A 26,038-nucleotide genomic window follows, 5' to 3' on the forward strand; every position below is an offset into this window, starting at 1 on the left:
AGCAAATAGGCCAACACTAACCAGTTAAATGTCAGTGAACCTTCAACTTTCAATAATGTTTGGGTTCTTGACTTCTAGGTTGGTTAGACTATAATTGAGATATGATGTATTCAATGTGGAGCAGCTGCCGCCTCAGCCTTTTGCACAGCGCAGAAGTAAAGAGCTCAACTTTTGTTTTTTGCTCTCTGCTTTCGAAAAGTCAACAGTGAACTGCCTCAGCATTCCCACTAGGGGCTGTCAAAGATTAGAACAAAAGTAGTCCACCAAATTCAGATACAGAATCCGCTTATCATAAAAACAGTTTTAATATTGTGTAAACATTTTAGATGGAACAGTGTTAAAATATTCAAGAATAAGTTAAAACTAATAAAAAAAATATTTCGGTCCTTTTTTTTTTTTTTACATAAGGCTACCACTTCATTTATATGAATCCATCTATACAACTTACTGAGGAATACATTCATTAAACATTCTACATTTTACATTCATAGCACAAGGCCATGATTCCAGTCATTTTTTCTGAGTGCACTTATACCCTGATACATAGTTTGTAATACTGCTGTGTTCCTAACTGACAACTCATGAATGAACATACTATGAAATGCTTTTAAATGACACATATTCTAACACAATTTTATACCATTTCACAGGATATGGCCAACATAAATTAGAAAAAATCTAATATTCCCATTAATGTGGATATTCAGTTCAACATTTTAGATTTAGGGGATTTACTCTCATTTTGACCGTCTTAAACAGCATTACTATCATGAATAGATTGAGGAATGTTCAGTAGTTCTATGACCCTTGGGCAGAAGCTGAAGTACAACAGGAACAACTCCCTGTCTATAGACAGAAATAGAGAGATGGATAAATACAGGAACACGAGGGGAGGAGCTTTTGGCATGTGACTGAACATGTGCCTTCCAGGTCCACAGTGTAAGTGTGAGGGGGTCAGATGGCTGAGCGGTTAGGGAGTTGGGCTGTTAATCAGAAGGTTGTTGGTTCGATTCCTGGCCGTGCCAAATGACTATGTCCTTGGGCAAGGCACTTCACCCTACTTGCCTCGGGGAGAATGTCCCTGTACTTACTGTAAGTCGCTCTGGATAAGAGCGTCTGCTAAATGACTAAATGTAAGCCAATGCGGTGTGTGTGTATGCACACACATACCGTTATCAATGCCTCAAAATTTCAGGAAAAATCAAAGATTTCCTATGTGTTTATATGAAATACAATCAGTTACTTAGCTATTGCCATCTGTTCATTGTATCTTAACTCGTGTGTTCTTCCTGTAATCAATATTGTGTATCAATGACAGTCCTGTGCAGTTACTACCAGTAGTCAGGCCTAGCTTCTAGGAGTCCTCATATGGTAACCCTTCCTAAAAACACTGTGGCTATGATGTTGTATCCGCCTGATTGAATAATGAACAACTGTTGGCCACGTTATCTTTGTTTTTTCTATTCACTATAAATTCCATCCCCTGACTTTGCTAATACAACAGTGTGTCTGAACTGGTCATTATTCTTGTACAGGGGTGGTGAAGGTAACTGAACATGTGAGATGCGTGTCTGGGCTACGAGGCCATTTTGTGCCAAAAGTATCTTTGGTACAGCTTAGTACTTAGCCCTCTTATTTTAACACCCCCGTACTTGAAGTATAAAACTATTTTCTTTCTTTTTCAGATTTAATTTTTCCTATATCAATACTACAAGTGAATCAAGAAGTGTCACACATTTGTCAGCCTGTATATTGGAAATGTAAAGTAAAATTGCGAGGTGATGGATGTTTCATTGCGAAAACAAACTCTGTGGACATCTGTGTTGTGTTGTGAGTATCTTTTGATACTTAAATACTGTTAAAATCCAATACTTAAACACTTAATGAAGCGGTATTGTAATGGGTGACTTGTAACTTTGTTCCCTAGTGACCTAGTAAGGTATCTCGACTGTACTTGAATCTGGTTTATAGGTACTCTAATACACCACTGATGTGTTGATACTGTACAGTGTACAGTATGTGTGTGTGTGTGTCCATTTGTCACACATTGGTGACGTAAACCGTGTCTGATGCTTTCCCTGCTTGTGAATGTATATGGCTATAATGGCAGTCAGGGGCCAGGATAAGAGCAGGCTTCTGTGGGTAAGCAGGGGCTGACGGTTTCTTCTTCTTCTTCTTATCTTGTCTGTCCAGCCAGTAAAAAGAGGCCATGAGAAAGAGACCAGCTGAGGACACAGACACACAGCAGGCGTAGAACACGTACGAGTACTGGCCAGTGCTGTCCACCAATATGCCTGAAGAAACGACACAAGACAAACAAAACCGTAAAGAAACATGACTGTGATGAGCGAAAGCCTTCGTATCAGCCAAAAGATATATCACTACGCGTTTTTTTTTTTTTTATCCTTTCATGACCACCTGTAGGGGACAGGATCTTATTGGAACCCTGTTGTCAAGACCCGGTCTGATGTCTGACACCGAGCATGACATTTGAGTTACCATGGCGCTCGAAACCAGAGACGGGCCTTTTGAATTGCTTCTCCCTACTCTCCGCAGCCTGTGGCGCCCCCTCCTAGGTGGCGAAAAAGCTGACTCATAATGGAGCAACCAGCAGGACTGAGCCCACCACCACCAGCTCAGCACAACCCCCCTTTTAGGCTCGTGGAATACCGAGCACATGACCCCCTCAGCTCCAGCTTTGATGACGTGGGCTAGTGTGCTGGCCAGAACATTCCACAGCTGTGTGACAACCCCATACCTTCGGAGCGCACACAGTCATACTGTGAAATAGGAGATTTGTGTGCCCTTTGCCAGTTTAATGACAAACTCAGAATACACACTGGGCTACACAGCCTGGCCGTAGTGTCAATATTTAAACACGCATGTTAAACTAATGGATGATATCCGTTAAACACAGTACTCAGTACCACATGCACGAAGCTCCCACAATGAAAACATACATAGTGTGTGCATGTGTGTGTGTCCATGTGTGTGTGTGTGTGTGTGTACCTGCGAGGGGCGGCCCCACTAGCAGCATGCCGCTCTCCAGCATGCTGATGAGCCCCAGGGCGGAGGGGAAGCGGCTCATCTCCACCGTCTCCATCAGCACGGTGAACAGCAGCGAGCCAATCACGCTCATGGACAGGCCGAAGAGCACCACGTACGCCACGAGCACCGGGAAGCTGGCCGACGCGCCGCAGACGGCGTTGCTGAGCCCGTTCACCAGCACGGCCGCGGCGAACACGTACACGAAGCAGCCGCTGCCCTGGAACCGGGGCAGGCCTAGGAGGAGGGCCACCACGGGCCTCACGGCGATGTTGACCAGGCCCAGGATGGCCATGAGCAGAGCAGCGCGGTCCTGCTCTATGCCATGGTCAGTGGCATAGGGGACCAGGAAGACCAGGGGCACCACGAACCCCAGCATCATCCAGGTCACCCCCAGGGCGTAGGCGCGGTAGCGGACGTTGCTGACCAGCAGGTCAAAGGCCATGTGGTGCCTCAGGAAGGCCGTGAGGTCAGAGAAGGTGGTCCTCAGCCGAACCTTCAGCCCCTCCCTCTCCCGAAGCTGATTGGCCGGGTTGGCGGGCCACGCGGAGGATTTCGGCTTGGTTGGTCCTGGTCTGGCGGTCAGAGGTCTCATCACAGCCCCGCACACGCAGCAGTTGAAAAGCACCCCTCCCAGGACCAGGAAGCTTCCCCGCCAGCCAAACTGGCTGAGCAGGTAATTGGACAGCAGCGGCAGGGTGCTCAGCCCCAGTGCTGTTCCGGTGGACGACAAGGCATTGGCAAAGACACGGCGACGCACAAAGTAGTGTCCCATCATCGTCACCGAGGGCTGGAACGACAGGCAGAACCCCAACCCTGCGGATCACAACACGCCAAATCTGAGGACAATCGTGACAAAGGATGACCGCAGGACAGGAGGTTTTCGTGGGCGTGACCTTGGAAGCTATATGCACTTTAGGCTATGACCTCTGACCTGTGATGATGGCAGTGATGTATAATTCTGTGATGGTTCTGGCCAAGGCACTGACCACCATTCCCAGCCCACTCAGGACCCCGCCCACCATAACTGTCGCTCGGCAACCGAAGCGTTCCACGAGCACGCTGCATAGTGGACCTGTACAGACAGAGAAACAAGTTTCAAACATGAGATTCAAATTCAGGGCCAGTGCCCACACACATTGGGGATTTTACACAATGGACGTATTTAGCATGACAGTTATACATTTGCATCAGGATATTTATTGCTAAACATTGGACAATGGTCTGCAAAACAAAAAACAATCACTATCCACTTATCTCTAATGAATTCCTAGAAACACAACTAAACTAGTTTGGGTCCATGCTTTCTACTCTTGCCAGCAACTGGGAACAATTTGTAGATTTGAATGATCCAAATGAATTTTCCAGCTCTCAAATCTATAACCAAAGCCAAATGGACTACTTATCAGGTTAATTTAATAAAATGACATGAAATTCAGCTTAGTGAGTCTCTCGGCTCTTTGATGTTATAATAATGGCTGTATTATTGGCCCATCACAGCTTTTAGGATTATGTCTGCTATTGTCATGTGGTCTGGTTGTGAGGACTTTCAAGGATAAACGACAGTAATATCTGTCCCTCCCACCGCCTCAAGCAGACAGACTAACACTGGAAAATGAGCTCTTTATTCATCACTCCATGGACAAACTCATGTTAGCCTAAACTGAAGTGATGTGCTCCAATTGAAAATCCATGCTCTTTTTAGTTGCTGAGCTGATTTCTGACAGTGAAGCAGACCAAACTTCCAAAACATGATAAATTAATTCACCCAATCATTTCTTTTTTTGCAGACATTTGTTTCGCCCAATGTTCCTCTTAGTTTAGAATTTCCTATTGGAGGGAGCAGAAACAGGCAGACGAAAGATAAACAAACTTCCCAGTGTAAGAACAATGGACTCCTGGCTGTGTCTGACCCTGAACTGAGGCTCAGCAAGAACAACAACCAACGCCTGATTTACTGCTGTCTGTCTGAACCTCCTCCAACCAGGGGTAAAGCAAGCAACATGCTGTGTTTGCAGAACTCTTCATCTTATTTCACAAGCTCACAATGATGGTGTAATTGTGTGTGTGTGTGTGTGGGGGGGGGCAGGGGGGGGCAAAGAGAAGAGAGCTGACTAGACAAAAAACTACTGTCATAAATGGAGGTTGGTTTGAAGTGAGTAACAAGGAAACACATGATCCCTACAAGTAAAGCAGTCCATCCCTACCGCCTGCATGCAGCACTGCAGTCATTATAGCTGGCACCCAGGACGTCTCTGTGTTGCTGGTGTTAAACTCTGTCTGCAGCTCAGTGAAGAAGATGCCAAGGCAGGAGGGAAAGGCCAGTGTTAGAGCCAGGACCAAGACGGTACCCACCAGCACCACCCAACCCCAGCCTCCGTCTGGGGCCACCTGTTGGCCATGCTTAGTCACCCCATCCTCCTGCCCTTCCGGACGGCCCGCAGGGAAAACCCTCTGATCGGCCGGATCCTTCTGCTCATCTGAACCACTGTCGGTGCTTCTCATGGTCCCGTGTTCCTCTCCATCCAGCGTCTGAGAGCACCGGGACTCTGGACCCCTGAGGCCCTGGGCTGCCTCTGTGCTGCCCCTCCTGAAGACAACCGTGTCCCCCGTGCTGTGCCTGTGCTGGGGCCTTTGAGTCGGCATCTGGAGGCCCTCCACCCCCTCAGTCATACTGGCCGTCTGGCAGGGGAGCATCTGTTAGGCCAGCTTCCTGTGATGACGATCAGAGGAGATATCTGACTGATGGAGCAAACTCTACTGCTCCCTTTATTATTACTGGCCATGAACTAATATTGGATCTTTTAAATGCAGCATACAATTGTGATAATGAGACTGGAAAGTGTACTCTGATAATTACTAGGATAGAGATATATGGCTATGTGCCTACAACCAGCACTTGTAGATAGTGTGGTGGCCATAAGGACAAGTTAAATTGGAAGCTGACTTTGACGAGTCAAGTGAATGAGTCAGTTTTAGGAGGCCTAATTTGGGGAAACTCAAAATGTAACTTTACATTTTGTTATGGAAATAGTTACCTAGATGCCTAACTTGCTCCAGCACCTTTATTGTTAAACACCATCATATCCCTTTGCCCCAGCAGTGGCAGCTGCGTGCAATAAAGTAAAGTATTTTCTACCAAATCGAAAGACATTTTCTCGGTGATCTAGTCACATTTTTATTAATTTAAATGAACAATTAATTCACCATCCCCACAAAACTGCTGCCATGTGAAAGCCTTCTAGTCAAGTTCTCTTAGCTTACATAAAGTCATCTTCTTTACTACATCGTCAATCCCTAATTATGCTGCCCGTTACAAATTTATCTCCCGTGGTTTTTCTAGAATAATACTCTTCAGTGTGCGATGGTGTCAGGTTACCTCATTCACTATCTTCTAGCGATGCATCAGACAAATGTTGTTTGATATCCTATTAAATAGCTTGGGAAACTAAATTTACGGGCATATTCTCATTGCTGCTGCTGTTCTCAACTTTCACTGCCCTCTGAACTACATACACAAAAAGCGAACCGGTAGAATCTGGCTTGCGAAATCCAAACCTGTATGGTGGCCACATGCACGAGGCAATCCCCTCTGACCGACATTAGTCCAATGTTCATTTTTTCATTATATGTGTATATTGTTTTCTTCTAAAAGACCTCAACTGGATGTGATAGTCAGAATGCTGTCAGTGTCTTTGTATGAAACCACCGTTGAGTGGCTCTGTTGGACAAGAATCATCTAGCACATCATGCGCATTTGTCTCCATGGGAACAGCCCGGGCAGGCTTGCACCTGCACGCTCTACAGGATATCGGACTGCAATAAATCCAGATAATTTTACAAAACAATCATTAGCAGCATCTAGAAACAAACATATTAGTACACATGCTTACAGTATGTTTAGAAATCACTAAACACAATAAATGTGCTATGTTAAAACAATTTGTCAGAACAGCCCATTAATGAGTAACCCAATAAAGTTTTTTTCCTACATTGGCGTTTAAGTTAATTACCTGTTTTGACACCAGTTTGAAACGCTTAACCTCCTTTTCATCATGTTCTGACGCATTCCTGTCTGGTTAACAGCTTTCCTTGACATTAAGTCTTCCACGCGCTTGCCCTGTTTACCGTAACAGAAGCAGCTATGAGCATTGCTGTCAGCTACAGAGTGAAGCTGCGCTCTGAGTTGAACGGGGTTTCAGTACAGTGGTCAAAAAAAAACTCGTGACTTGAGAGTCGTGGTTACTTACACACATCATCGAGGAAAACCGAGGAGGGGGCTAAATGATTTGCCATCCTTTTTCATATAGAGCGTCGAACTGTAGTCAGATTAACCAGTTTACAGATTTAGTTCACCATCAAGTTTTAAGCAAAGTGTAGGCTATTACATATTTAGAGTAGAGTAGTTTTGAAAGAATTTCTCTGCTGCATCACCCAACTGACCCAAAAGGATGATAATTGATCTTATAAAAACAAAACCTAGGCGGTCCAACACAGGAAAGGAGTTCATTCTGAGTAAAACACAACATGGTTGACCTTGACTTGAGAAATGTAGGCACTTATGTGCTTTTGTTCTGCCCAGGAAGGAGTCAGTGAGGATCCACCCTGTATTTCTGGCAGAGATACAAGGGTTTTCAATTGGGCGTGAGATTAACATCTGGCTCTTAATGTACTGTAGCTTTCTTGTCATTTCCAGTCTGTCCAGACATAAAATCATATTTACTGGATCACAAAAGTGAAAATATGACTAACTGTCAGTGAAGAAAATTGGCCTGGGGCAACATAGCCAGCTTTAATTTACAGTCAAGGATGAAACATTAGATTCTGGAGGGTCGAAAAGTCAGGGCTGGAAATAGTAACCAAAACATATTTATGTCAACTTGTGGCTTTCTGAAAACTCCAAAACAAAGAATACGTCACTGGTAGGACAAATGAGCCTTTTAAAAAAAGTGTATAATGAAACCTATGCCCCTCCTATATCTAGATACAGGAGCTTGCATGAATTTGAATTTCAGCTCTATACAGTTCCATCATATCTGGATGCATTTCAGTCAATTAAACAAAATGCTCTTCAAGTGTACTACTGAGTGTAGGTCTCCCTCTTGTGGGTTCTCTACGCAATTAAACAGCTAATACAAATTACACAAACAAGGGATGACGCAAAATGTACACTGTATTGGATTGGAATGAATTGTCCTTCCTCTAGGAAAGATGATTGGGCGAGACTGAGAATAGATATCAATCACACATCGGCTGTTGTTTATACATAGTGAAAATGTTTTTTTCCCACTTCAGAGTTGTTCTCTGTTGCTCCTGGGGCATCGATCACATCTATTCTGAGGGGCTCCCAAGAGGATTAAACTTCAGTCCAAGGTCTATGGCAATTGACTCAGGAAGCGCATATACTTTCAGTGAGTCCAACACTCGTGTTGGGTAGCCCAAGTTCCTGTGAGCCTTCCTCCTCATCACATTATCCTCGAGAGCCGCTTTCCGTTCCTTGGTCAGAAACGACAGATCACTGGTCATCACTTGGATCTGATAATGGCCTGTTGAGGAAAGCTTAGAGCTGGCCACCTTGTGAGCCTTGGTTGTGGGGGTTTCCAAAGTCCAAGGGACTTGCTCCGACAAACCTAGCTGGTGCAGGATCTTCTTGCGCTTTATGTGAAACTCAAGGTTGTCTCGGATCTCTTTACTGATAAATGGTATCTCTGAGTCGGAGCTATTGAATTCCAAGTTTGCATTTGGTGGAGGTGTAGCCTTCTGAGATAAATGCAGGGCTGCTCTAGATATGATCACTCCCAACAGTTCCGTGGAGTCAGTGAAGATAGTGGGAGCGCCAAACAGATTCTCCAAGTGTTTCTTCCTCTGGGTCATCTCAATGAGGTTCATGGCCTCATGGTTCATGAACAAAATGTGTTTGACTCTGGGCAGAGTAATGCACGTGCCTGGCTTAAACAGCTCCCTCATAGACTGTTCCGGAACGGGGGAGAACAACTCACAGGTCTTCGGTTCCTGACTCTCTCTCGTCCACCCACATAAAGTTTGCTCGTTTATATAATCAGTAGCCTGAATTGGAAAGCCTGGTGGGTTATTTGTCCTCAAGGTGTATTTTAACTTGAATGCTGTCACCGACCGGACAGCAAGCCGGAGCAAATCCCAACGCTGTTGTGTCACTGTGTGCTTCATGTGATTCGCCGGTGTGTCCTTGTACTCATGAGGGATGAATTGGGTCCCTGTAGCTTGGAAATCTAACACTTGTTTGACAGATGGTGTGGCCTTGCTCACCTGAGGATCTAAGCTGAGAGGGGCCTTGGAATCTAATGGTCCATCAAACAAGTGCCTCAAACTGTGCATATTCTCTCTCCCACTCCTGGAGGTGTAATCCCTAGACGCTTGGGACTGCTCTCTGATATCTTTGTCGTTTCGATTGCTGTTATCACAGGGGTGCAGAGGCATGCACTTCCTGCAGTCAGATGGGAACTGGGCACGATGTTGCTGGGGTTGTGAAGCCTTTGTCTCCAAAAGGCATTCGGAGTCAGAGGTGTCCGAGTCATCACACTGACTGATAACTGAGCTGTTTGCAGCATGGGACTTTACTGTGAGTTTCTCTAGCTGTCCCAGCTGGTCTAGGCAGTCAGTGAACAAGGTGACAGTCTGTGATGAAAGCTCCTGCAAAAGTTTCCTTTTAAGACAAGATCAGATGTACAATATGAACATTAGAATTGTTTTTGTTCATTTTAATTAATTAAATTAATTTACAGAATGTCACCCACACGTTTTTGCCCTTGCTTTCTCATTCTCTCTCACACACAGACCTTCTTTTTCTCTGACACAAACACACACAAATGAAAAAGCATTAGGCCTACTTACAAATCCGATGTTTGATAAAGACCCTCCTCCTGAAAAAGAAAGAAAATTGTACAAGTTAACAGTGATTTTTATTACCACAGTTGATTCAAACAATCTCATCTTACCTCACTGTATCTGTTCCATGTCTTGAGTAGCTCAACCAACAACAATATTATCAGGATAATACAAAGTAAACACACAGCGCCCTTGAAAAGAATTGTCACATCAAGGCCCAGCGACAGCATGACTCGATAAATGTTCTCTACTCCTGAAATGGTGTTTAGGAGCAGTGAACATAGTGGCGAAGCGAGAAGCATTTCACGCCAATGTTTTTCTGAAGATCGTTTTTACATTCTAATTTCATATGGAATGCACGGTTGAAACACCCTTTGTTACACAACAATTAATTATAGATTCTAAACTGTATTCTTTACACTCATGAAAGACTGACTTCAAGGACTCTGGTGGGTCTAAAACTAAATAAAATAAAAAAAAGGGCCTGTCCGGAGAATGTAATCTATACACAATACCCAAACACCATGGAGTCATGTCTTTGCATACTGATTTTAAATAGTATAGTATATTAAAATACAGAACAAAATCACATAATCCTACAGATAGCAAAACACACCAAATTCCAGATTGTGTAGGCTACTATAAAAAGTAGTCTGACGATCTGTTTTATTTAATCCCTGGTACACCAACAGGTGGCAGTCTGCACCTATGATCTGCACACACCAATCCAGTAGCCAGCAACATAGCTAGTATCCAAAAACAACACCTTGCACTTGCACCAGACCCAAGCTCTTTCCGAAGCATGTATGGTGTATATAGTGACAAATTGTATTGTATACAGTTAATGTACATGTTGTTCAAGATAGTTTGTGAAATTACCAATGATCATGAAAGAACTGATGGATTCATGTGTGCAAATAGACATTTGAAGTCATTTGGTATTTGTGAAAAATTGATGTGGTGATTTTAGAAGATGGGAACATTGTTTTGTGTTGATGTAGTAATACAACATACTCAAACCATGAAGAAATTCTGTAAGTAAAGTTGCTCCAGAGAGGATCCCTGTCCTCTTGTGGGCACGGCAGATTTATTACTGGTCTCTTTCCCAGATAGTAATAACATGATCTATAGTACAATATGTGCATGCTAAATTTGGTCTGGAAAGTCATCCAACACTAACTGAAAGAGTAGGGTCTCTCCCCTCGTGGATACACTGATGAGATTTTAAGTACACACTTGGCCAAAGCAGTCCCACCAAGAAGTGGAGTCAAGTTTCATTCGGCTCTGAATCTATTATTTTTAAGAACTATAAATGACGTCTCATGGCCAATCGTCTTCACGGTCATGGGAGAAGATTTGTTTTGCAGCGTCTGCATGTGTCATCATGTCTAAAGGTAGTCTTGGTCTCCCGCAGAGCTGAGGCGGGACTTGCTGTTTCCTGATTATGATGGGTTGAATTCACTGTTGTGTTTGAGGTCACCGGCTCATCCATCAGAACGCAGACATCAAGTCCCGGGATTTTAATGATGGGGTGTCTGTGTGTCACTCGTGCTTTGTTATGACTGCTTTATAAATCTCCGTTTTGCCACGGTTGGAAACGCGAGAGGCCCCTAGAGCTTTATCTACGTGACGCTCTCTGTACAGTATGCTGTGTTCTCTCCGTCTATGGGGGTTAGGGTTAGCAGACTGAAATATGACTTGTATGTAATATATCAGGGATTTTATAGTGAGGCTGAAAAGTCAGCTGAATGTCCTGACTTGGTTGATGTAAATGCACATTCCTCCGTTCGGTGAACTACGCTGCCTCTGTTGAAAGATACATTTTATAAATCACATTGTGTTGTATTCTCTTCCATCGTGAACATGAACTTCCTCTGTTCCTTAACACATCAATTTGTCACAGATTGGTTCCAAAGAAATAGCCTACCAGATGTAGGTCTTAGTGTAAGACACCAGAAGGGGGCAGCACCTGTTCTACAAAAGAAGAGTTGTTCAATTTTTCCTTTCAAAATCCTTTTCATGATAAAGACACAGGAACAGGGCTAGATTAAAATATTAGAACATGCACCCAGTTTGCCTCATGCTCCATAGAGGGCTGAAATGTTTATATATCCAATCAGTCCTGGCACTGCAAGCTAGAATACGTTAGAAGTAGTACATGCATCTAGTTCCAGAAAATGAACTGTTATAAATCATTCATTGAGAAATCCAAAGTGATTTATAGTTACTGCTGCAACAAGCAGTGGTTATAAAGACTTCTACTGTTTTACTTGACTCCTGGAGTTGCAGTGGACCAAGTATACCAACAGAGTAAGAATGAAAAAACTCCTGGCATTCGTACATGCTTGAGATAGCAGGGTGAGAGGGAATGTCCCCGTCAGCACATTATATCGAGGGGCTCTCATCCCGCCCTGCCTCTCCTCCTCATCCAAACATTACATACATTCCATAGTAAAACAGCGATAATCCCCATTAGATCGCAGCATTATGTCATCCCATGCTAGAGCCCTGCCTCACATGTTCATGCTGTTGGGCGAGAGATCAACTCGATCGTTTCACCTTGAGAGAGCATTGCTATCCTTGCTTCACATTCTTAAAACTCAGCTCTTAATGTGTTAGTTTCTTAAAATGCTGTTCGTTTTCAGAAGTCCGACTAACTGAACAGGTTCTGTTTTGCGTTACTGTCATACAGGTATTGGGGGTGGGAGTAGGCGTGATTAAATAATCGCTTTCTTTCCATCTAACATTTGCCAGGCCCCCACCTAGTTGCATTTCATTTCAACACAATCATTATCATTAAAAAACACAGTTGTAGTTTATCTTCAGTTGTTGGTCTACTTTTAGTTCTGTTTAGCTTTGTTGATTACATCCTCTGACCTGACCTAACGGAGTAAAAGGGGATGACCTCCCATGACCCCTGTCAGGGGCCTGGCTGCAAAAGTAGATGCCAGGCCATCAGATGAGGGTCATGCAGACTGTCAGCTCTGAGTCCGGCTGAGCTATAAGTAAAATGTGTCGACCCTTGTGTTTGTTTCGGCGTGTGTGTGTGCGATGTGTGTGTGTGCATTTGTACCTCCCCCATAAGCTCTACTTTCCCTAGGCTCAGCCATTCTTTCCCCAGCTGCTGCCGCAAACACTTGTCGATTCTCTAACTGTTGTCGTGGCACATTGCACCCCACGCCACAAACAGTAATGATTTTCATCCTCCTGCACAAACCATTATTCGATGTGTGGTTGGGATCCTGTGAAACCAGCATTAAACAAAATCGAAGTAAAGTCAATAGGTGGAGTTATGTGCCACTAGGGCGTGTACTGTGCTATGTGCATGGCAATAGTGTGTGAGCGCTCCCAAATTCCATTGATACTTTCCTGAATTTAGACTGCTGTGTTGTCAGCTTGGGTTTCCATTTAAAACAGACTCACAGTGTTCAAAAGGCACGCTCAAGCTCTTTTACACCCCCACCTAAGATTCGTAGAGCCTTTTCTCAAAGTTCACCTCACGACACAGACATGGTTGGAAGAAGCTGAATTGAGGGTTTGGAATTGGCTTCATTTAACGTCCTCTGTTTTTTGACAGTAAAATATATGTGGTGACATGCATGGAAAATGGCCACAGATTTACATCCAGCTGGGGATGTGTTTTGCAATTCTGTCATGATGTATGCGGCGATATTTCCATAGCTCACAGAATTAGCCACACTAACGAAACGTTCTCTGTCAATCTATTCAGCAGTGCAATAATGTATTTGTAACGTTGTGTTTTTTTCTGTTATCCAACAGACCTCCTCACTTTCTCTCTGGTCTATTTTGTGCAACCCAGTTCAGACACACAGTCCATTGTCTTGTGTGATCCCGCTCGGAAGAGCTCAGATCACATGACAAGGGGATGCCACAGAAAGCTGGTAGGTGATTGGCTATGATCCGACGGTGGATCCTTTCTCCATGGTAACCCGGTGGTCTGTTATGAAAGTACCACTCGGTTCTGAAGAAGATGGAACTGGAACAACCAGGGGCAATGCCAAAGGGTGGATCTTCCAATCCATGTACTCACTGTTTGCACTGTTGTGCACACTGTTTGTGGAAACAAAGGTGAACTCAGGACAGACGCAGAGATGTGATGCGCACCTTCTGCCGTGTTCCGGTCATCCCTTGCCCTCCGCCCCCCACGAGAATCCATCCATCATTCGTCGTCTCAAAGTAAACAGCTCACATCCGCTCCTGTGTGAAATGCCGAGTGTTCTCCGTCCCCACTTCCTACCTATCCATCACGCCCTCCATTATGGCCCCTATTTAGGCATCCCTCAAACGTCACGCGTTCAATTAGGCCATCAATCACGCTCTCCACTCGTCATGCCAAGGCTGATGATCATTGTCAGGCAACAATGCCTCGAGATTTGTGAGTTTCTCCTGTGGGCTAGGGGGCACGCCCTTGTCTACCTCGGCTCTAATGACTGAATTAATCTGAGATCCAGTTTGCCTTTCCTCTTTCCCTCGGACCAGGGGTCAGCCAGGGTCAGGCTGGTTGCCACAGAGACCTTCTACAGCGCGACAAAGCTACTGGTGCTCATTGGACTGTGCAAACAAGAGATCCTGGGCCCTGACCCTGACAGTGACGTGTCTGGGAGTGGAGGAGGCTGGGAAAATCTCTCGCAGCCAATCGGATCACAGGGCTGCGATGACTGATGTATTGAGTGCACACAATAACCTTCATTCAAAGCCGTCATAAAGTGACTGAGCCATGGTGAGATTATTACTATTTTATTTGGATCTTCATCACATCCTCCACAATGGACGACCTCCACAAATCGTTCATCCGCAATGGATCGTACTGACCACTGCACTGATAATATCTAGGATGTAAAGATTAAGTGGGGGATGGATCTTGAGTGAATGGATCATTTTGTCTATGTAGCAGTTGGAACTCGCTCTTCAGTATAAACAGCGCCCACCGCACCATGGAAGAGCTTGCTTTATAGTAGAGTAGCAGGTTTACACAGAGAGTAAAGTTGGTGTGCACAGTGCCAGTGGACCCGGTGTAGTTTGAATCCCAGTGTAGGAGGACTCGAGAGAAAGCCATGCTGATGGGCGCCAACACAACTCCTGTGACACCTACACATGAGTGAAACCAGATCTTGTCTTTCATTAGCAGTATCGGTTCATGGTCAGACATCTCTGCATAATCCAGAGCACTTGTGGACTGAGGGAATGTTACGGAGAAGGACGGGTGGAAAACGATGCTATGCATCCTTCATCTCATCCCTGGCGACCGCATATTATGAAGCCACGACGACATCATGAGAAACCCCCTCCTCCAAGTTGACATGGCCTGGGCTAGCGTTGCCATGGCGCTGTCTAAACTCACTGACCATCTCGGTAGATGAGGAGTGTTGGGAGGCAGGAAGAGAGGCCTTGGTACGTATGTAAATAAAAGTGTCATTTGCTGTGTGTTTGTCTGAGGTCCTCCTCTTGTTGAAGCCAAACACTGCTCTATTATTGGGCTGTTGAGGGCCCAGAAGCTTCCAATAGCCAAGAGTAGAGAGAGACTGGAGGACCTCCTTGTTTCAATGTGTTTGCTGTGCTGACCTCCTCCCCCCAGCCTTGCCTTAGGCAGCCATGTGACCAGACAGCAGCCCCTTCTATTCACTGTAACCTAACCGGAGGAAGGAGAGGGACAAACGAGAAAGGGGCCAAACTTGTAACAGCAGCAGACCGACTATCTGCTTATGAACAGAGAGAGGGTCACTAAATCAACATTTAATTGACAGACATTCATTGTCTAACAGGAATAGCTACATCAACGCCGTGTCAAGGTGTGTTGAGAACATTTGCTGTTTGAGGTCAGTTTAGACTAGCAAGCATTTGATCAAGAAAAACCCCTTTTAATGTCTTCTGGCCAAATGGAATTTCTTGTGGTTTGTCTCACTGTGATCTCAATGGTAAGTGTCAGCCAAAAACCCAAGTAATCCTCAGCTAGAAGACTTAGATTATTCCAGATCGAGAAGAGCCTCACCTACAAACGTCAACCCATTCCACTGTTAAGGCGCACACAATCCCCACTCCCTTTGATACCTGATATTTGGACAGGCCCATAGCATGGCCCCAACACCACTTTCTGCTGGAGACACCAAACACCATGGCCTTAATCCTGCTGTACCCCTGTGACCCTACAGTGGAGGGCGAGGCGGGGTGAAGGAGGCAGAGAGGGGCGGAGAGGCATTTCATCATGGCAGACTCACGGCCCCCTTGGGGATTAGAGAACGTTCTGGAAGGCGCCTCGTCGGCTCTGCCACTCTCTCTCCCACCTCATCCTGTTGACGCGTTCATCGGTATCTGACGAAACACGGTAAACGCCGAAGCAACAAACAAAGCTCGCGAGCAACACAAACAGTACAAGAAAGCGTCCAGACGCTTCAAAGCCAACGGGCGATAAACAGATCAGCTTTTTCCGCCGACGATGGATGAAGCTGTGTGTTTTTCCTGCATGGCTGCGTGTTGTTGAAGCCCCCCACGTCGTGGTGGACCAGGGAGGTGTCAGCGCAGCTGCTGCTGGTGCTGCGGCTCGGTGTGGGTGGCGGCGGGTCCGTCCGCCGGGGCGCAGTGTTTGTGTGTGTTGGAGGCAGGGCCACGTGCACACACACACACACACACCACAGAGTCCCCATTGATTCCCTCTAATCAAGGTGGGGGGCGGGGGGGAGGGGGGGGAGGGGAACCGTGCACGCGTGTGTGAAGTCAACGCATTCTCCGCATTCCGCCACTCTGCCAAGTGGCAGAAATGTCACCAGTGTACTGTTGCTCACTGGGCTCTGTTCTGGTGTCTCTCCTCTCCTCTCTCCAGGGGACCTCTCGTTCTTTCACTAAGTCCTTCTCTCCTGCCAAGTGACTGGGCAATTTGCTGCCACTGCACATTTGGACGGGGCCTGGCTTTTCCTTCTTTATTCAGCCCCGCGAAATGGGCCGTGCCCAAGCCCCGTGGAGGACAGGACGATCATTCATCTGCCGTTGTCCACAGTGATTATCATGGTCTGTGTGGCTCGTTCACTGAGGTCTTGCCGCTGTGAGTAAGCTCTCCCCTCTAACACAAGCCTTATTCAAGTGCCTCGCTTATTGACTCGCGCCAAAAGGAAATCATCAGAGGGAAACTAACTGTGTCAAGACATTCCAGATAAATCCCCTTCTCTGTTTTTGCGCAAAATACATCAAGCGCAGGAGCTAGCAATCACCGGTTGATCTAGTCTTTCTAAAGTCTGTGTGAGAAGGACAAGGGTTAGCACCTGAGGAATGGAGACACGTACCCGCCAGACAGCTGCTGAAGGCACACCAGTGACAACAGAGCAAGGTGGGCTGAGAGGAATGACAAGAAGGACAGCTGGGCAGATGAACACCCTGTCAACAGCCACCCGGCCCCTCCTCCTCCTCCCCCTGCTTCCTCCTCCTCCTCCTGCTTGCTCCTCTCCTCTCCGAGGAGAAAGGGTTCACAGCACGGCACCGTTACCATAGGAACTCTGTTTGCATTTCCCAGTGAGCGATTCCGGGGCTGCTGGCTTTCAAGCTGGAATTCAGACATTCATTCAGCATGCAGGGCTGTCTGGAATAGCAATTGTCTCCTTGGGCCGACTTATTGAAAGACGTGCGAGGTACATTTCCGTTTAAGTAAAAAGAGAAACAAAGACTTTTTAGTGTCTCAACAAATACTCAGGCAGCAGCATCCAGAGTGGCAACACTGAGTCTTTGACTCCCTGTTTAACCTGAGGCAGAGCAAATGAAAGGCCTTTTTTTAGAAAGGCATAGTAGAAGAATTTAGAAGGCTTATCAAAACCATGACTCTGGTTCCTGGGTGCAGTCGCCAGCCCAGAGACTGGTCACAGAGCTGTACTGAGCGCAGTCCCCTAGGCCTGTCCTCAGACTCCTCATAGCAGGCAGCCCCTGAAACAAAGAGGCCCTTTCAGGTTGACCTTGACGCACTGCCCACCCCCAACACCACAGGAACCATGCAGAGGAATCCACCCAAGTCTCATTCCAACCAGAGACATCCATCTCCCAGAGATATCAATCTCCCTCAACTTTGAGTCTGAGGTGAACCTTGGAAGGAAGGATAATGCATGTTGTATGGAGGGGCATCTGTTCAAACCTCAGACGAGACTGTGGAAAAATAACCAGCTAATGCTGCCGTGCATTTCAGATGGGATCAGAGTGGTAAGTTTATACATGGAGATGGGCCCATGATATCATTTTTCTAGTTGCTTTCCAAAGGGCAGGAAATGCTTTGCTCACAAAATGAAATTTAAGGCTTGTTTTTTTTTGTTTTGTTTTTTTGAAGCGGGACATTGCCACACAACTTCCATCCCACAGAACTTGACTGGGTTGGCTTTGCTAAAGACGTGATTCCAGGAATTGACACGGCAAATCACTTATTTAAATAACTCAACTCAAACAAAGAAGTCCAGAAAATACACGTTTTATTTGCTGAAAAAAAAAGGCAAAGACATCTTTTACACAATTAAACAGCCTGAGGACATAAATTCAGACGGTAAATTGCACATCTAATTTTCTTAAAATCAAAATACAAATAAAAAGCAGGCTTTAACTTTATACATTTCTGTCATAAGAAACATCTTCAAAACTGTACATCAAGCTTTTTACAAAGCACTTGGAGCTTCCATTTTAGAATGTCCTTTCACATTATATACACATTGGCCAAACAATCTGCTACATTAGACACAAGGAGTTCCTTCTCCAGGAAAAAGGTCTTCAGTCTTCAGACATTCCTCGGTGGGTTAAGGTTGGCTTGGAGAACAGAGTCCAACCTCAATGCTGCTTGGCAACCCTGACGAGCACCAGCCTCTGTCTCACAGAGCAATAAGACATCGGGAGAAGGGGGGTCAACTCTGTCAGTTCGACACCACCCTGCTCGTTCCTCAGTAAGAGTCAGCACTTGGGACAAGGTGTTCCTTTCTGCTCAACCGGGGGGCTTGTTTCTCCCCCGAATCGGCCAGGTCGACAACTCAGTCCGTGTCCACGTGACAGGGGTTGGTCCCCTGGTTCTGCGCCTCCTGGTACAGCCGGAGGAAGTCTTTGTACCGTGGGGCACACCCCAACCAGGCCTCCCCGAACCTCACGGTCCCCGTGAGGAGGAAGTCGCCCCTCCCGGGCTTCACCCCGCACTGGAAGGGCACCTTGACCCGGCCGGTCCAGCTCCTCGCCCTCACCCCGCCGGACACAAACACCTTGGTCTTCTGGCGGTACAGGCGGCTGATCGCCACGGTGACCGAGGACTGTTCGTCCTCCCGCTCCACTCTCTGGATGCGGCCCGCGCGCCACTGCAGACAGAACAGGAAGCAAAGGGTTAGCGCTACAGCATGGTATAAGTACGGCTTAGTTCTGCCGGTCAGGAGGATATGAGAGTTAAGGAAATGCATATGACGCTTTGTACAATAAAGGATCCCCGGGGGAAACGTGAGGTCGCGTGGAAGTCATCTTACCAAAGTCGCTGGTGCAGACTGCTAGGAGCACCTCGGCATCACTGCAAGGCTGGCAGGGAGCTGGAGAGAGACAGAGAGAGACAGAGAGACAGAGAGAGAGAGAGAGAGAGAGAGAGAGAGAGAGAGAGAGAGAGAGAGAGAGAGAGAGAGAGGGGGGGGGGGGGGTGAGGGAGGGGAGAGAGGGAGATGGGGGAGAGAGAGAGGTCAGATGAGCTTGGCGCCAGACCATAGCTCAAAAACAGGGCACACTGTGAGGCCTTTATTGTTTTAACAACTCCTTGCCATACAGTGATAAAAATCTCACAGTCGACCCTACAACTTTCCAGCTAACTACCTCAAACACAAAACACCCAGCCGGACGCAGCCAGCCGTGGAGGGCACGTGCTCCACACACACACACACACACTCACTCACAGGATCTCTCCTCTGTGATTCATTTCCCTCCCCCGGATGGTTATTTATTTATGTGGACGGCCGAACGGGAGTCGGCTGTCATGGCTCTGGGTTTTACACCAAACAGAGCTGGGGTACGAGAGGGGGGGCGACGGGAGGTTAGGACTTTCTCTTCTCATTATACAGGCCACTAGGAGCAGGGAGGGGGAGGGGGGGGGGGGGTCATTGGGCCTGCTGCCCCAGGAAGGACCTCTTACTGCCGCCTCTGCTAGAGCCCCCCCCCCCCCTCCCTCTCTCTCTCAGAAGAGCCTGACACCCCTCCACTAACGAGAACCAGATGACTAGGGTGGAGCGAGGCGGGGCGGAGCCAAACTGCTACATGTCTGACCTGCACAGAGTCAAGTCAGTCTCTACAAGGGCTGCTGGGAGCCGAGGTTCACAACAACAACAACAGCAGCAGCAGCAGCAGCAGCAGCAGCAGCAGCAGCACAGCCAGGCAGAGGGCCGGGCCCACATGACCCGGGCTGGCAACGTGACCACACGCGCCATTGGAAATGCCTGAATAGATATATCGGAAATAGAACCAGAACCGATGTAGAAGAAAAGAACACAGACGCACGATTGTGCTTGACTTGTGACCTGTAGGAAAGCACAGTCTCCAGTCACTTTAGGGCCAAAAAAAAGTGTTTCAAATCAAAAGTGACCCTTTAAGTAGCCTCGTCCACCTCCAGCCCGGCCTTTGAAGACGACAGCCCCCGGGCCAAGCTTTACCTCACGCTGGTCACACCCCCAGCAGGCTCTCCTGCCCTGTCCTGTCCAGGCCTCGGTCTTCTTTACGACAGGGGAAAGGCCTCTGAAGGGAGAGCCGACAATTCGATGATTAGTTGACTCAGGTGGTCCTGTGTCTGGGTCAGGAGAAAACTGCTTTATTAGCCCCCGGACCTGGCGTGGTTATCTGTTTTCCAGAAGAGGCCACAGGGGCAGGTGTGGAGGGCAAAGGGGGAGGGGGGTGCACAGTCAGCAGTGAGCTGAGGGGGAGGGGGGGGGGGGGCTGTCTGTCTGTCCAGCCGAGGCCGTCTGTCCAGATGGGGTACACCTACTCCCTCAGCTGAAAAACATCTTCTTTCAGCTGGGGCCAGAAGGGTATGGAAGAGTATTTAAACAAACCTTTGCCCTCTGATTTTGTATCCTGTGTATCACATTCATAGCCGACGAAAGGCTGGTTCTTCAAAAAGGCTTATGGTTACAATAGTGTCCAAGACCCTTGCCATGCTCGGGGGCTGCTTAGATTATATTTAGACAGGTTGTTCTTAAGTTGTGAGTGAGGGGGGCGAGGTGGGGCACGTCTCAGGTCAGCTGGTGTTGCAACACAAGGCTCCGGCACGCCAGCACTGGGGTCAGGGGTCACCCAGGAGCGGGCCCGGAGGCTTAGGAACAGCTGGAGAGCGGGGAGACCTCGGAGCGGTCGACCCCGGGCCCAGAGCTGGAACCAGGGGACCTTCGATGAAAGGCGGCCTGCCTCCGCGGCACCAGGGACGAGCCCTGGCCCAAATGGTTGGTGTTGTTGTTCCAAAGCAAAGAGCAGTGCTGCTCCAGTACGGGGGCTGGGGCTCACATGTCAGACATGAAACACAACCACAGGAATGACCTGGCAGCACAGCCAGCATCCCCCCCCCCCCCTCCCACCACCACCAACCCACCCCAAGCGCACGCCGCACCGCTCCGATCAGAACCACTTCATAGGGCCGAGGGTGGAGGAAGGAGGGAGGGGCGGAGAGGGGGGGTGAGAGGCGGGGGAAGATAGTGTCCCTGCAACATCTGGTACCAGATGCATTCCATCCTAATAGAGCACGACTCGGTAATACCACTCCGCCCAGACGAGAACCACTTCAGAGGACAGGGAGGAGAGGGGGGGGGGAAGACAGATGAAGGGCAGAGGAATGAAAGGGAACAGACAGCGCGGACAAATGGAAGGCAGGAGGACAAATGGAGTCGTAGGAGAGAGAGAGCCGAGACGCCGGGACGAGAGGCGGTGGGGGGGGCGGGGCGGGGAGAGAGGGAGAGGCGCGGAGCGGGGCCGGGCCCGCGCGGCGGGAGGGAGAGGTCCTTCCCGATGTCTGGAGCGGGGACGCGTTCCGCCCTGACGGGAGAGCAGCGCCTCCGGCCCTGCGGGTCGGAGGCGACTGGGAACAAAGAGGAGCAACTCGACCGAGGGGAGAGCCCTGCTTGCTAGTGACGCGAGGCCCGCGTCTATCCCCGCCATCCCACATCACAACAGCACCACGCACGCGCGCACGCACGCACGCACACACCACACAGGCGCCCAGCGCAGGAAGCGTGCTGGATGAAAACAAGCGTCTGCCCACGGGGTGGAACACCTCCCCCCCCCCCGCCCCCCCCCCCCCCCCCCCCCCCCGCCCCCCCCCCCCCCCCCGCTGTGCCAGCAGGTTCTGCAGGATGTGGATAAGAGAACTCTGGGACTACAAACAGATGTGGGGAGAGACATCCCTCATGTTTGTCTTTGTGTGGAGGAAGAAAAAGAAGAAGAAAAAGCGCTGAGATTGTGCACATTGGCGCAGCTTGAAGTCATGCAGGTTTGGCAGGTACACAGCGTGAAAATAACGCTGTGTTTTGAAAGGGAGGCTCTCTGTTTGGCTGTGCCTCTCTCCACACACAGTTCATCTCTTGACAGTTTTACAGGGCGGCAGTACAAGCCTCTGCCTGACACATGGTGCTCAAAGGTAACTGATAATAAACGAACCGGCGGGAAATTACCTGTGAACTTTTGTCCTCCAAACAAAGTTTGATACAAATATAAAGAGGAGAGAGAGCGGGGGGGATGGGGGGGATAAGCAGTGTTTTGATACTGCAGTGCGGCTTTCAAATGACTTGAACTACAAAAACAATACTGGCTGACAAAGATATAAACGTGAGTGTCTGTGTCAAAAGTGTCCAAAGAGGACATGTACCACGAAAAGGGGCCTTCAAAATCGTTTTTCACCAGCAGGTGGCTACATTTAAGTTCGCCAAAAACACTGAGACTAACAGACAAAGCAAACCAGCCCCGTGGTTGGAGTTAGAACCCTAAATGTAGAAAGGGGTTTGCGATTCCTAAAGGACTTCCATCTAGATTCCTACATTGAAATCTAGGAATCTAAAAAAAAAAAGAGCTTTTTCCGGTCCACCCACCCTGAGGAGGAGCACCGTAGCAGTCAAAGGAGCGCCACTCACCAGACACAGAGCGGGGCTCGGCTCCCGGCCTCTCGTTGACCAGCTCGTACTGGAAGCCGGTGATCTTGCGGCTGATGTCCACGTGGGGGATGGCCTCGATGAAGAGCGCCCCCTCCTGGATGCTGAAGCAGTGCACCTTGCCCTGGGCCTGGTCCCGCTCGTGGAGCAGCAGGCGCAGCTTGCCCGCCCGGTCCAGGTAGATGTTGGTGCCGCTGGACTCGTGCAGGGGCTTGATGCAGACGGAGAGGCGGGTGGCGGCGGGCGATGCGGTGTTGGGCCGCAGGTTGACGATGATGGCGCCCGTGGGGTAGAGCCACTCCAGGGAACCCTGGGAGCATCGCAGGTACACCTGTTCCACATCCCTGGCATGGCCCTCGTGGGTCAGTCCACTAGAGATCAGAGGGACGGGAGACGAGGGGGGGAGGGACGGGAGAGGGGGGGAGCGCAAAGAAGTGGCAGAAGAGGAGGAGAGAGAGAGAGAGAGAGAGAGAAGATGAGGGGGACAAAAGGTTAAAAAGATGTTTAACTAACGCAATTAGAATAAAGCAAGGTTGTTGGAACGCCAGGCAAAACAATATTTCCAAACAAACAAACAAAAACGACAGAACGACAAGCGCTAAAATATAATAACCACCAGCCAGGAATCTGAAAGTCTGATTTGTATGGGGTGTTCTACTAGTCAACCTCCACCACCACCACCACCACCAACCCCCCCCCCTTCCCACCACCACAAAAAAGCCCAGAGTAAAACGCCAGGTTCTTCACACTATCTCCAAACAAAGCCGTCAAAGGGTCACTGAGGGCTCAGACCCCACTGTGTGTGTGTGTCGGCCTGAGCCTGGGCAGAGCGTGGGCCTGGCTCCAGGCTCAGGAGAAGCTTCCTGGCTGATTGGGAGGAATGTGCTTTAATATCCAGACAGACAGACACAGAGAGAGACAGAGAGAGAGACAGAGAGAGAGACAGAGAGAGACAGAGACAGAGACAGAGACAGAGAGAGAGAGAGAGAGAGAGAGAGAGAGAGAGAGAGAGAGAGAGAGAGAGAGAGAGAGAGAGAGAGAGAGAGAGAGAGAGGGCCCCGGGTGCGCGCGAGCCCAGCGGCATGACAAGTCACGAGCCAAAACGCGGCTACGCTGACCTCAGCCCCAATACACTCTCCTTCGACCACATTGTTTTCCCCCCTCAGGGCTGTGGCCAAACGCACCACTGGCAGTCTGCCTTTGGGAAGCGTTTGGAAACAGAAAGTGGATGAATGAGGGGGGGACACACAGGCTTCGACGCCGACAACAGCACAAACAGTAGCTGGGGCCCGCTGCATGCAAGTGCAAATGCGGGTCACGCACCGAACCTCCCCTTGCTTTCAAGCCACCAAAGAGACTGGAAGAGACTTGTCCGGGCAACACTCGTGGACCCTGGCGCCAGCATGACCAACTGAATCTCTTAATGCCTGCCTGCGCAGCGATCCAAACTACCGTCTGTCACTCATAGCAAAGCCATATGCAGGAAACCATCGCCATTCTACCCATGTGGACGCCAAGTTAGCGGTTGCTTTTCTTTGGGAGAAACACCCAGTCTTGGGAATGAGATGCTGAAATTCTAATGTGCCATAGATCTGGAGCAAGCTGGCACATGCTGAACACATGTAGCAAAGCCCCAGAACCAGACTTTCTTAGGCACGCCTTTAATTAAGTCTTTTTTAACTTCATCATCTCTGCATGCAATTATAATAGATTAGCTAGGAGCCTTGCTAATGAGCAACAGATAAGTGCAGCATAGAGCTACCCTTCCTGGCTCTGAAGATGAAAAACATGTCAGACCTTTTTTACTAAGCCAGAGGAAAAACGGATTTTACTGGCTGTAGGATGTTTGGAGGTAGAATGTAACACTTCATATACATTCAAAAGAATGAGCTTCTCATTGAAACGTTGATCAGGACCAGCTAGACCAGGACCCCAGCTCAGTGATACTTTGGCGGGGTGGTATAATTAGGCTAGGGATGTTATTACAGTAGCATGAAATCATTTAAATCCCTACTTAGTTTACATATCAATGAAAGGGACCCAATCACTAATCATTTTTCCTACAAATAAAGATGTAACTGCTCACCTTATGAGGGGTTAGTAAAGAGTCTTAAGGGGAAAATTGTGCATGGACCAGAATAAACAATGATTAAAAAGAATGTCAAGCAGCGCTGCAATTCATAAATAAAAGCATTCTTATCAGTGGTGTTAAAGCTCTGCATGGCACAGCTTTAACAATTTGTAGCATTTTTACGTTCTGATTTAGTAGGCTATAACAGTGTTAGCTGATAGCCAGACCACAGACGTTTTTTAAACACTTCGCCTCAAAATTACATTAGTGGAAGTAAATTTGATTAATATAAGACATTCTATTAATCTCACCTGCCCCTCCAACTGCACTGGTCGCTTGAGTATTGGCAGAGCACAATTTTACAAAAAAGGAGAAAAGATAGCAAATGCGCCCAGATCGGTGTGACCATGTTTATCCCACACAAGCAGTTGCAAGAAGCGCAACACTGTCCTCTTCTTCTCAAGTGAAATAAGAAAGTCCACCTCCGTAAATCCAACTACATATTGTCTCCATGTGTCCTTAAGGCATAAACGACTTTACACATAAACAAACTCGGCATTCCGTCGCAAACTACTTCATACCATATCTACGGACATCGGCAGCGCCAGCGAGTGAATGCGTATGTGCCGAATTGAGTTCCTTCACTGAAAGTTCAGAAAGTAATCTTGCCCTGATTACTCCCTACGTCACACCACAGGAGATATTGCGCTTGCGCTCTGCGGAGCGTGCCTCCAAGATAAAAACAGTGATCAGTAAACCTACCATGTTACACTTGTGTAAATGTTTTTTGGGGTACTATGTCAAATGTATATATATAAAAATATATATTTATGTTTACAGTATAACAAAATAAATACATAAAAATATCTTAGATTTTTGCTCACATTTTGTTCACATTTGTTAGATAAAAATGTGTACGGTGTAAATCCTTCCG

General features: G+C 47.8%; 3 protein-coding genes across 7 annotated transcripts; all 3 read right to left on the reverse strand.

The window, feature by feature from the left end:
• Positions 1 to 281: 281 nt before the first annotated feature.
• slc16a5b (solute carrier family 16 member 5b) lies at positions 282 to 7,485 on the reverse strand. 5 transcript variants are annotated; one of them, XM_062449341.1, is made up of 6 exons: positions 7,059 to 7,231; positions 5,458 to 5,758; positions 5,253 to 5,325; positions 3,980 to 4,120; positions 3,010 to 3,861; positions 282 to 2,294 (listed from the first exon to the last, which is right to left on the reverse strand). In XM_062449341.1, exons 2-6 carry the CDS (start codon positions 5,740 to 5,742, stop codon positions 2,041 to 2,043), a joined length of 1,605 nt encoding a protein of 534 aa, XP_062305325.1. In that variant the 5' UTR covers positions 5,743 to 5,758; positions 7,059 to 7,231; the 3' UTR covers positions 282 to 2,040. The 5 variants fall into 5 exon arrangements, with proteins under 5 accessions (XP_062305325.1, XP_062305300.1, XP_062305317.1 ...); XM_062449316.1 differs by adding an exon at positions 6,604 to 6,861 and having other exon boundaries at positions 5,253 to 5,758; XM_062449333.1 differs by lacking the exon at positions 7,059 to 7,231 and adding an exon at positions 7,296 to 7,485 and having other exon boundaries at positions 5,253 to 5,758.
• Positions 7,486 to 8,353: 868 nt separating this feature from the next.
• LOC134037610 (uncharacterized) lies at positions 8,354 to 10,178 on the reverse strand. The gene is made up of 3 exons (XM_062483020.1): positions 10,020 to 10,178; positions 9,916 to 9,944; positions 8,354 to 9,727 (listed from the first exon to the last, which is right to left on the reverse strand). The coding sequence occupies exons 1-3, from the start codon at positions 10,137 to 10,139 to the stop codon at positions 8,377 to 8,379; spliced, it is 1,500 nt and encodes a 499-aa protein (XP_062339004.1). The 5' UTR covers positions 10,140 to 10,178; the 3' UTR covers positions 8,354 to 8,376.
• An 8,173-nt stretch (positions 10,179 to 18,351) lies between these two features.
• On the reverse strand, positions 18,352 to 25,772 carry metrnla (meteorin like, glial cell differentiation regulator a). The gene is given in 5 exon segments (XM_062449353.1): positions 18,352 to 19,220; positions 19,222 to 19,229; positions 19,392 to 19,451; positions 23,016 to 23,404; positions 25,416 to 25,772. Coding segments are annotated over 5 exon segments (861 nt in total). The 5' UTR covers positions 25,514 to 25,772; the 3' UTR covers positions 18,352 to 18,914.
• Positions 25,773 to 26,038: the final 266 nt, after the last annotated feature.

This window comes from Osmerus eperlanus, chromosome 2 (assembly GCF_963692335.1).
Source record: "Osmerus eperlanus chromosome 2, fOsmEpe2.1, whole genome shotgun sequence".
In the NCBI taxonomy this organism is placed as follows: Eukaryota; Metazoa; Chordata; class Actinopteri; order Osmeriformes; family Osmeridae; genus Osmerus; species Osmerus eperlanus.

Excerpts from the sequence above, each read along its gene's own strand:
- slc16a5b (XM_062449333.1), bottom strand. The coding sequence starts at position 5,742 with ATGCTCCCCTGCCAGACGGCCAGTATGACTGAGGGGGTGGAGGGCCTC. Across the intron at positions 3,862-3,979 it reads CATCACTGCCATCATCACAG|GGTTGGGGTTCTGCCTGTCG; the intron begins GTCAGAGGTCAT and ends TGTGATCCGCAG. Across the intron at positions 2,295-3,009 it reads AGTGGGGCCGCCCCTCGCAG|GCATATTGGTGGACAGCACT; the intron begins GTACACACACAC and ends TCGTTTCTTCAG.
- LOC134037610 (XM_062483020.1), bottom strand. The coding sequence starts at position 10,139 with ATGCTGTCGCTGGGCCTTGATGTGACAATTCTTTTCAAGGGCGCTGTG. Across the intron at positions 9,945-10,019 it reads CATGGAACAGATACAGTGAG|GAGGAGGGTCTTTATCAAAC; the intron begins GTAAGATGAGAT and ends TTTCTTTTTCAG. Across the intron at positions 9,728-9,915 it reads CTTTATCAAACATCGGATTT|GAAACTTTTGCAGGAGCTTT; the intron begins GTAAGTAGGCCT and ends TTGTCTTAAAAG.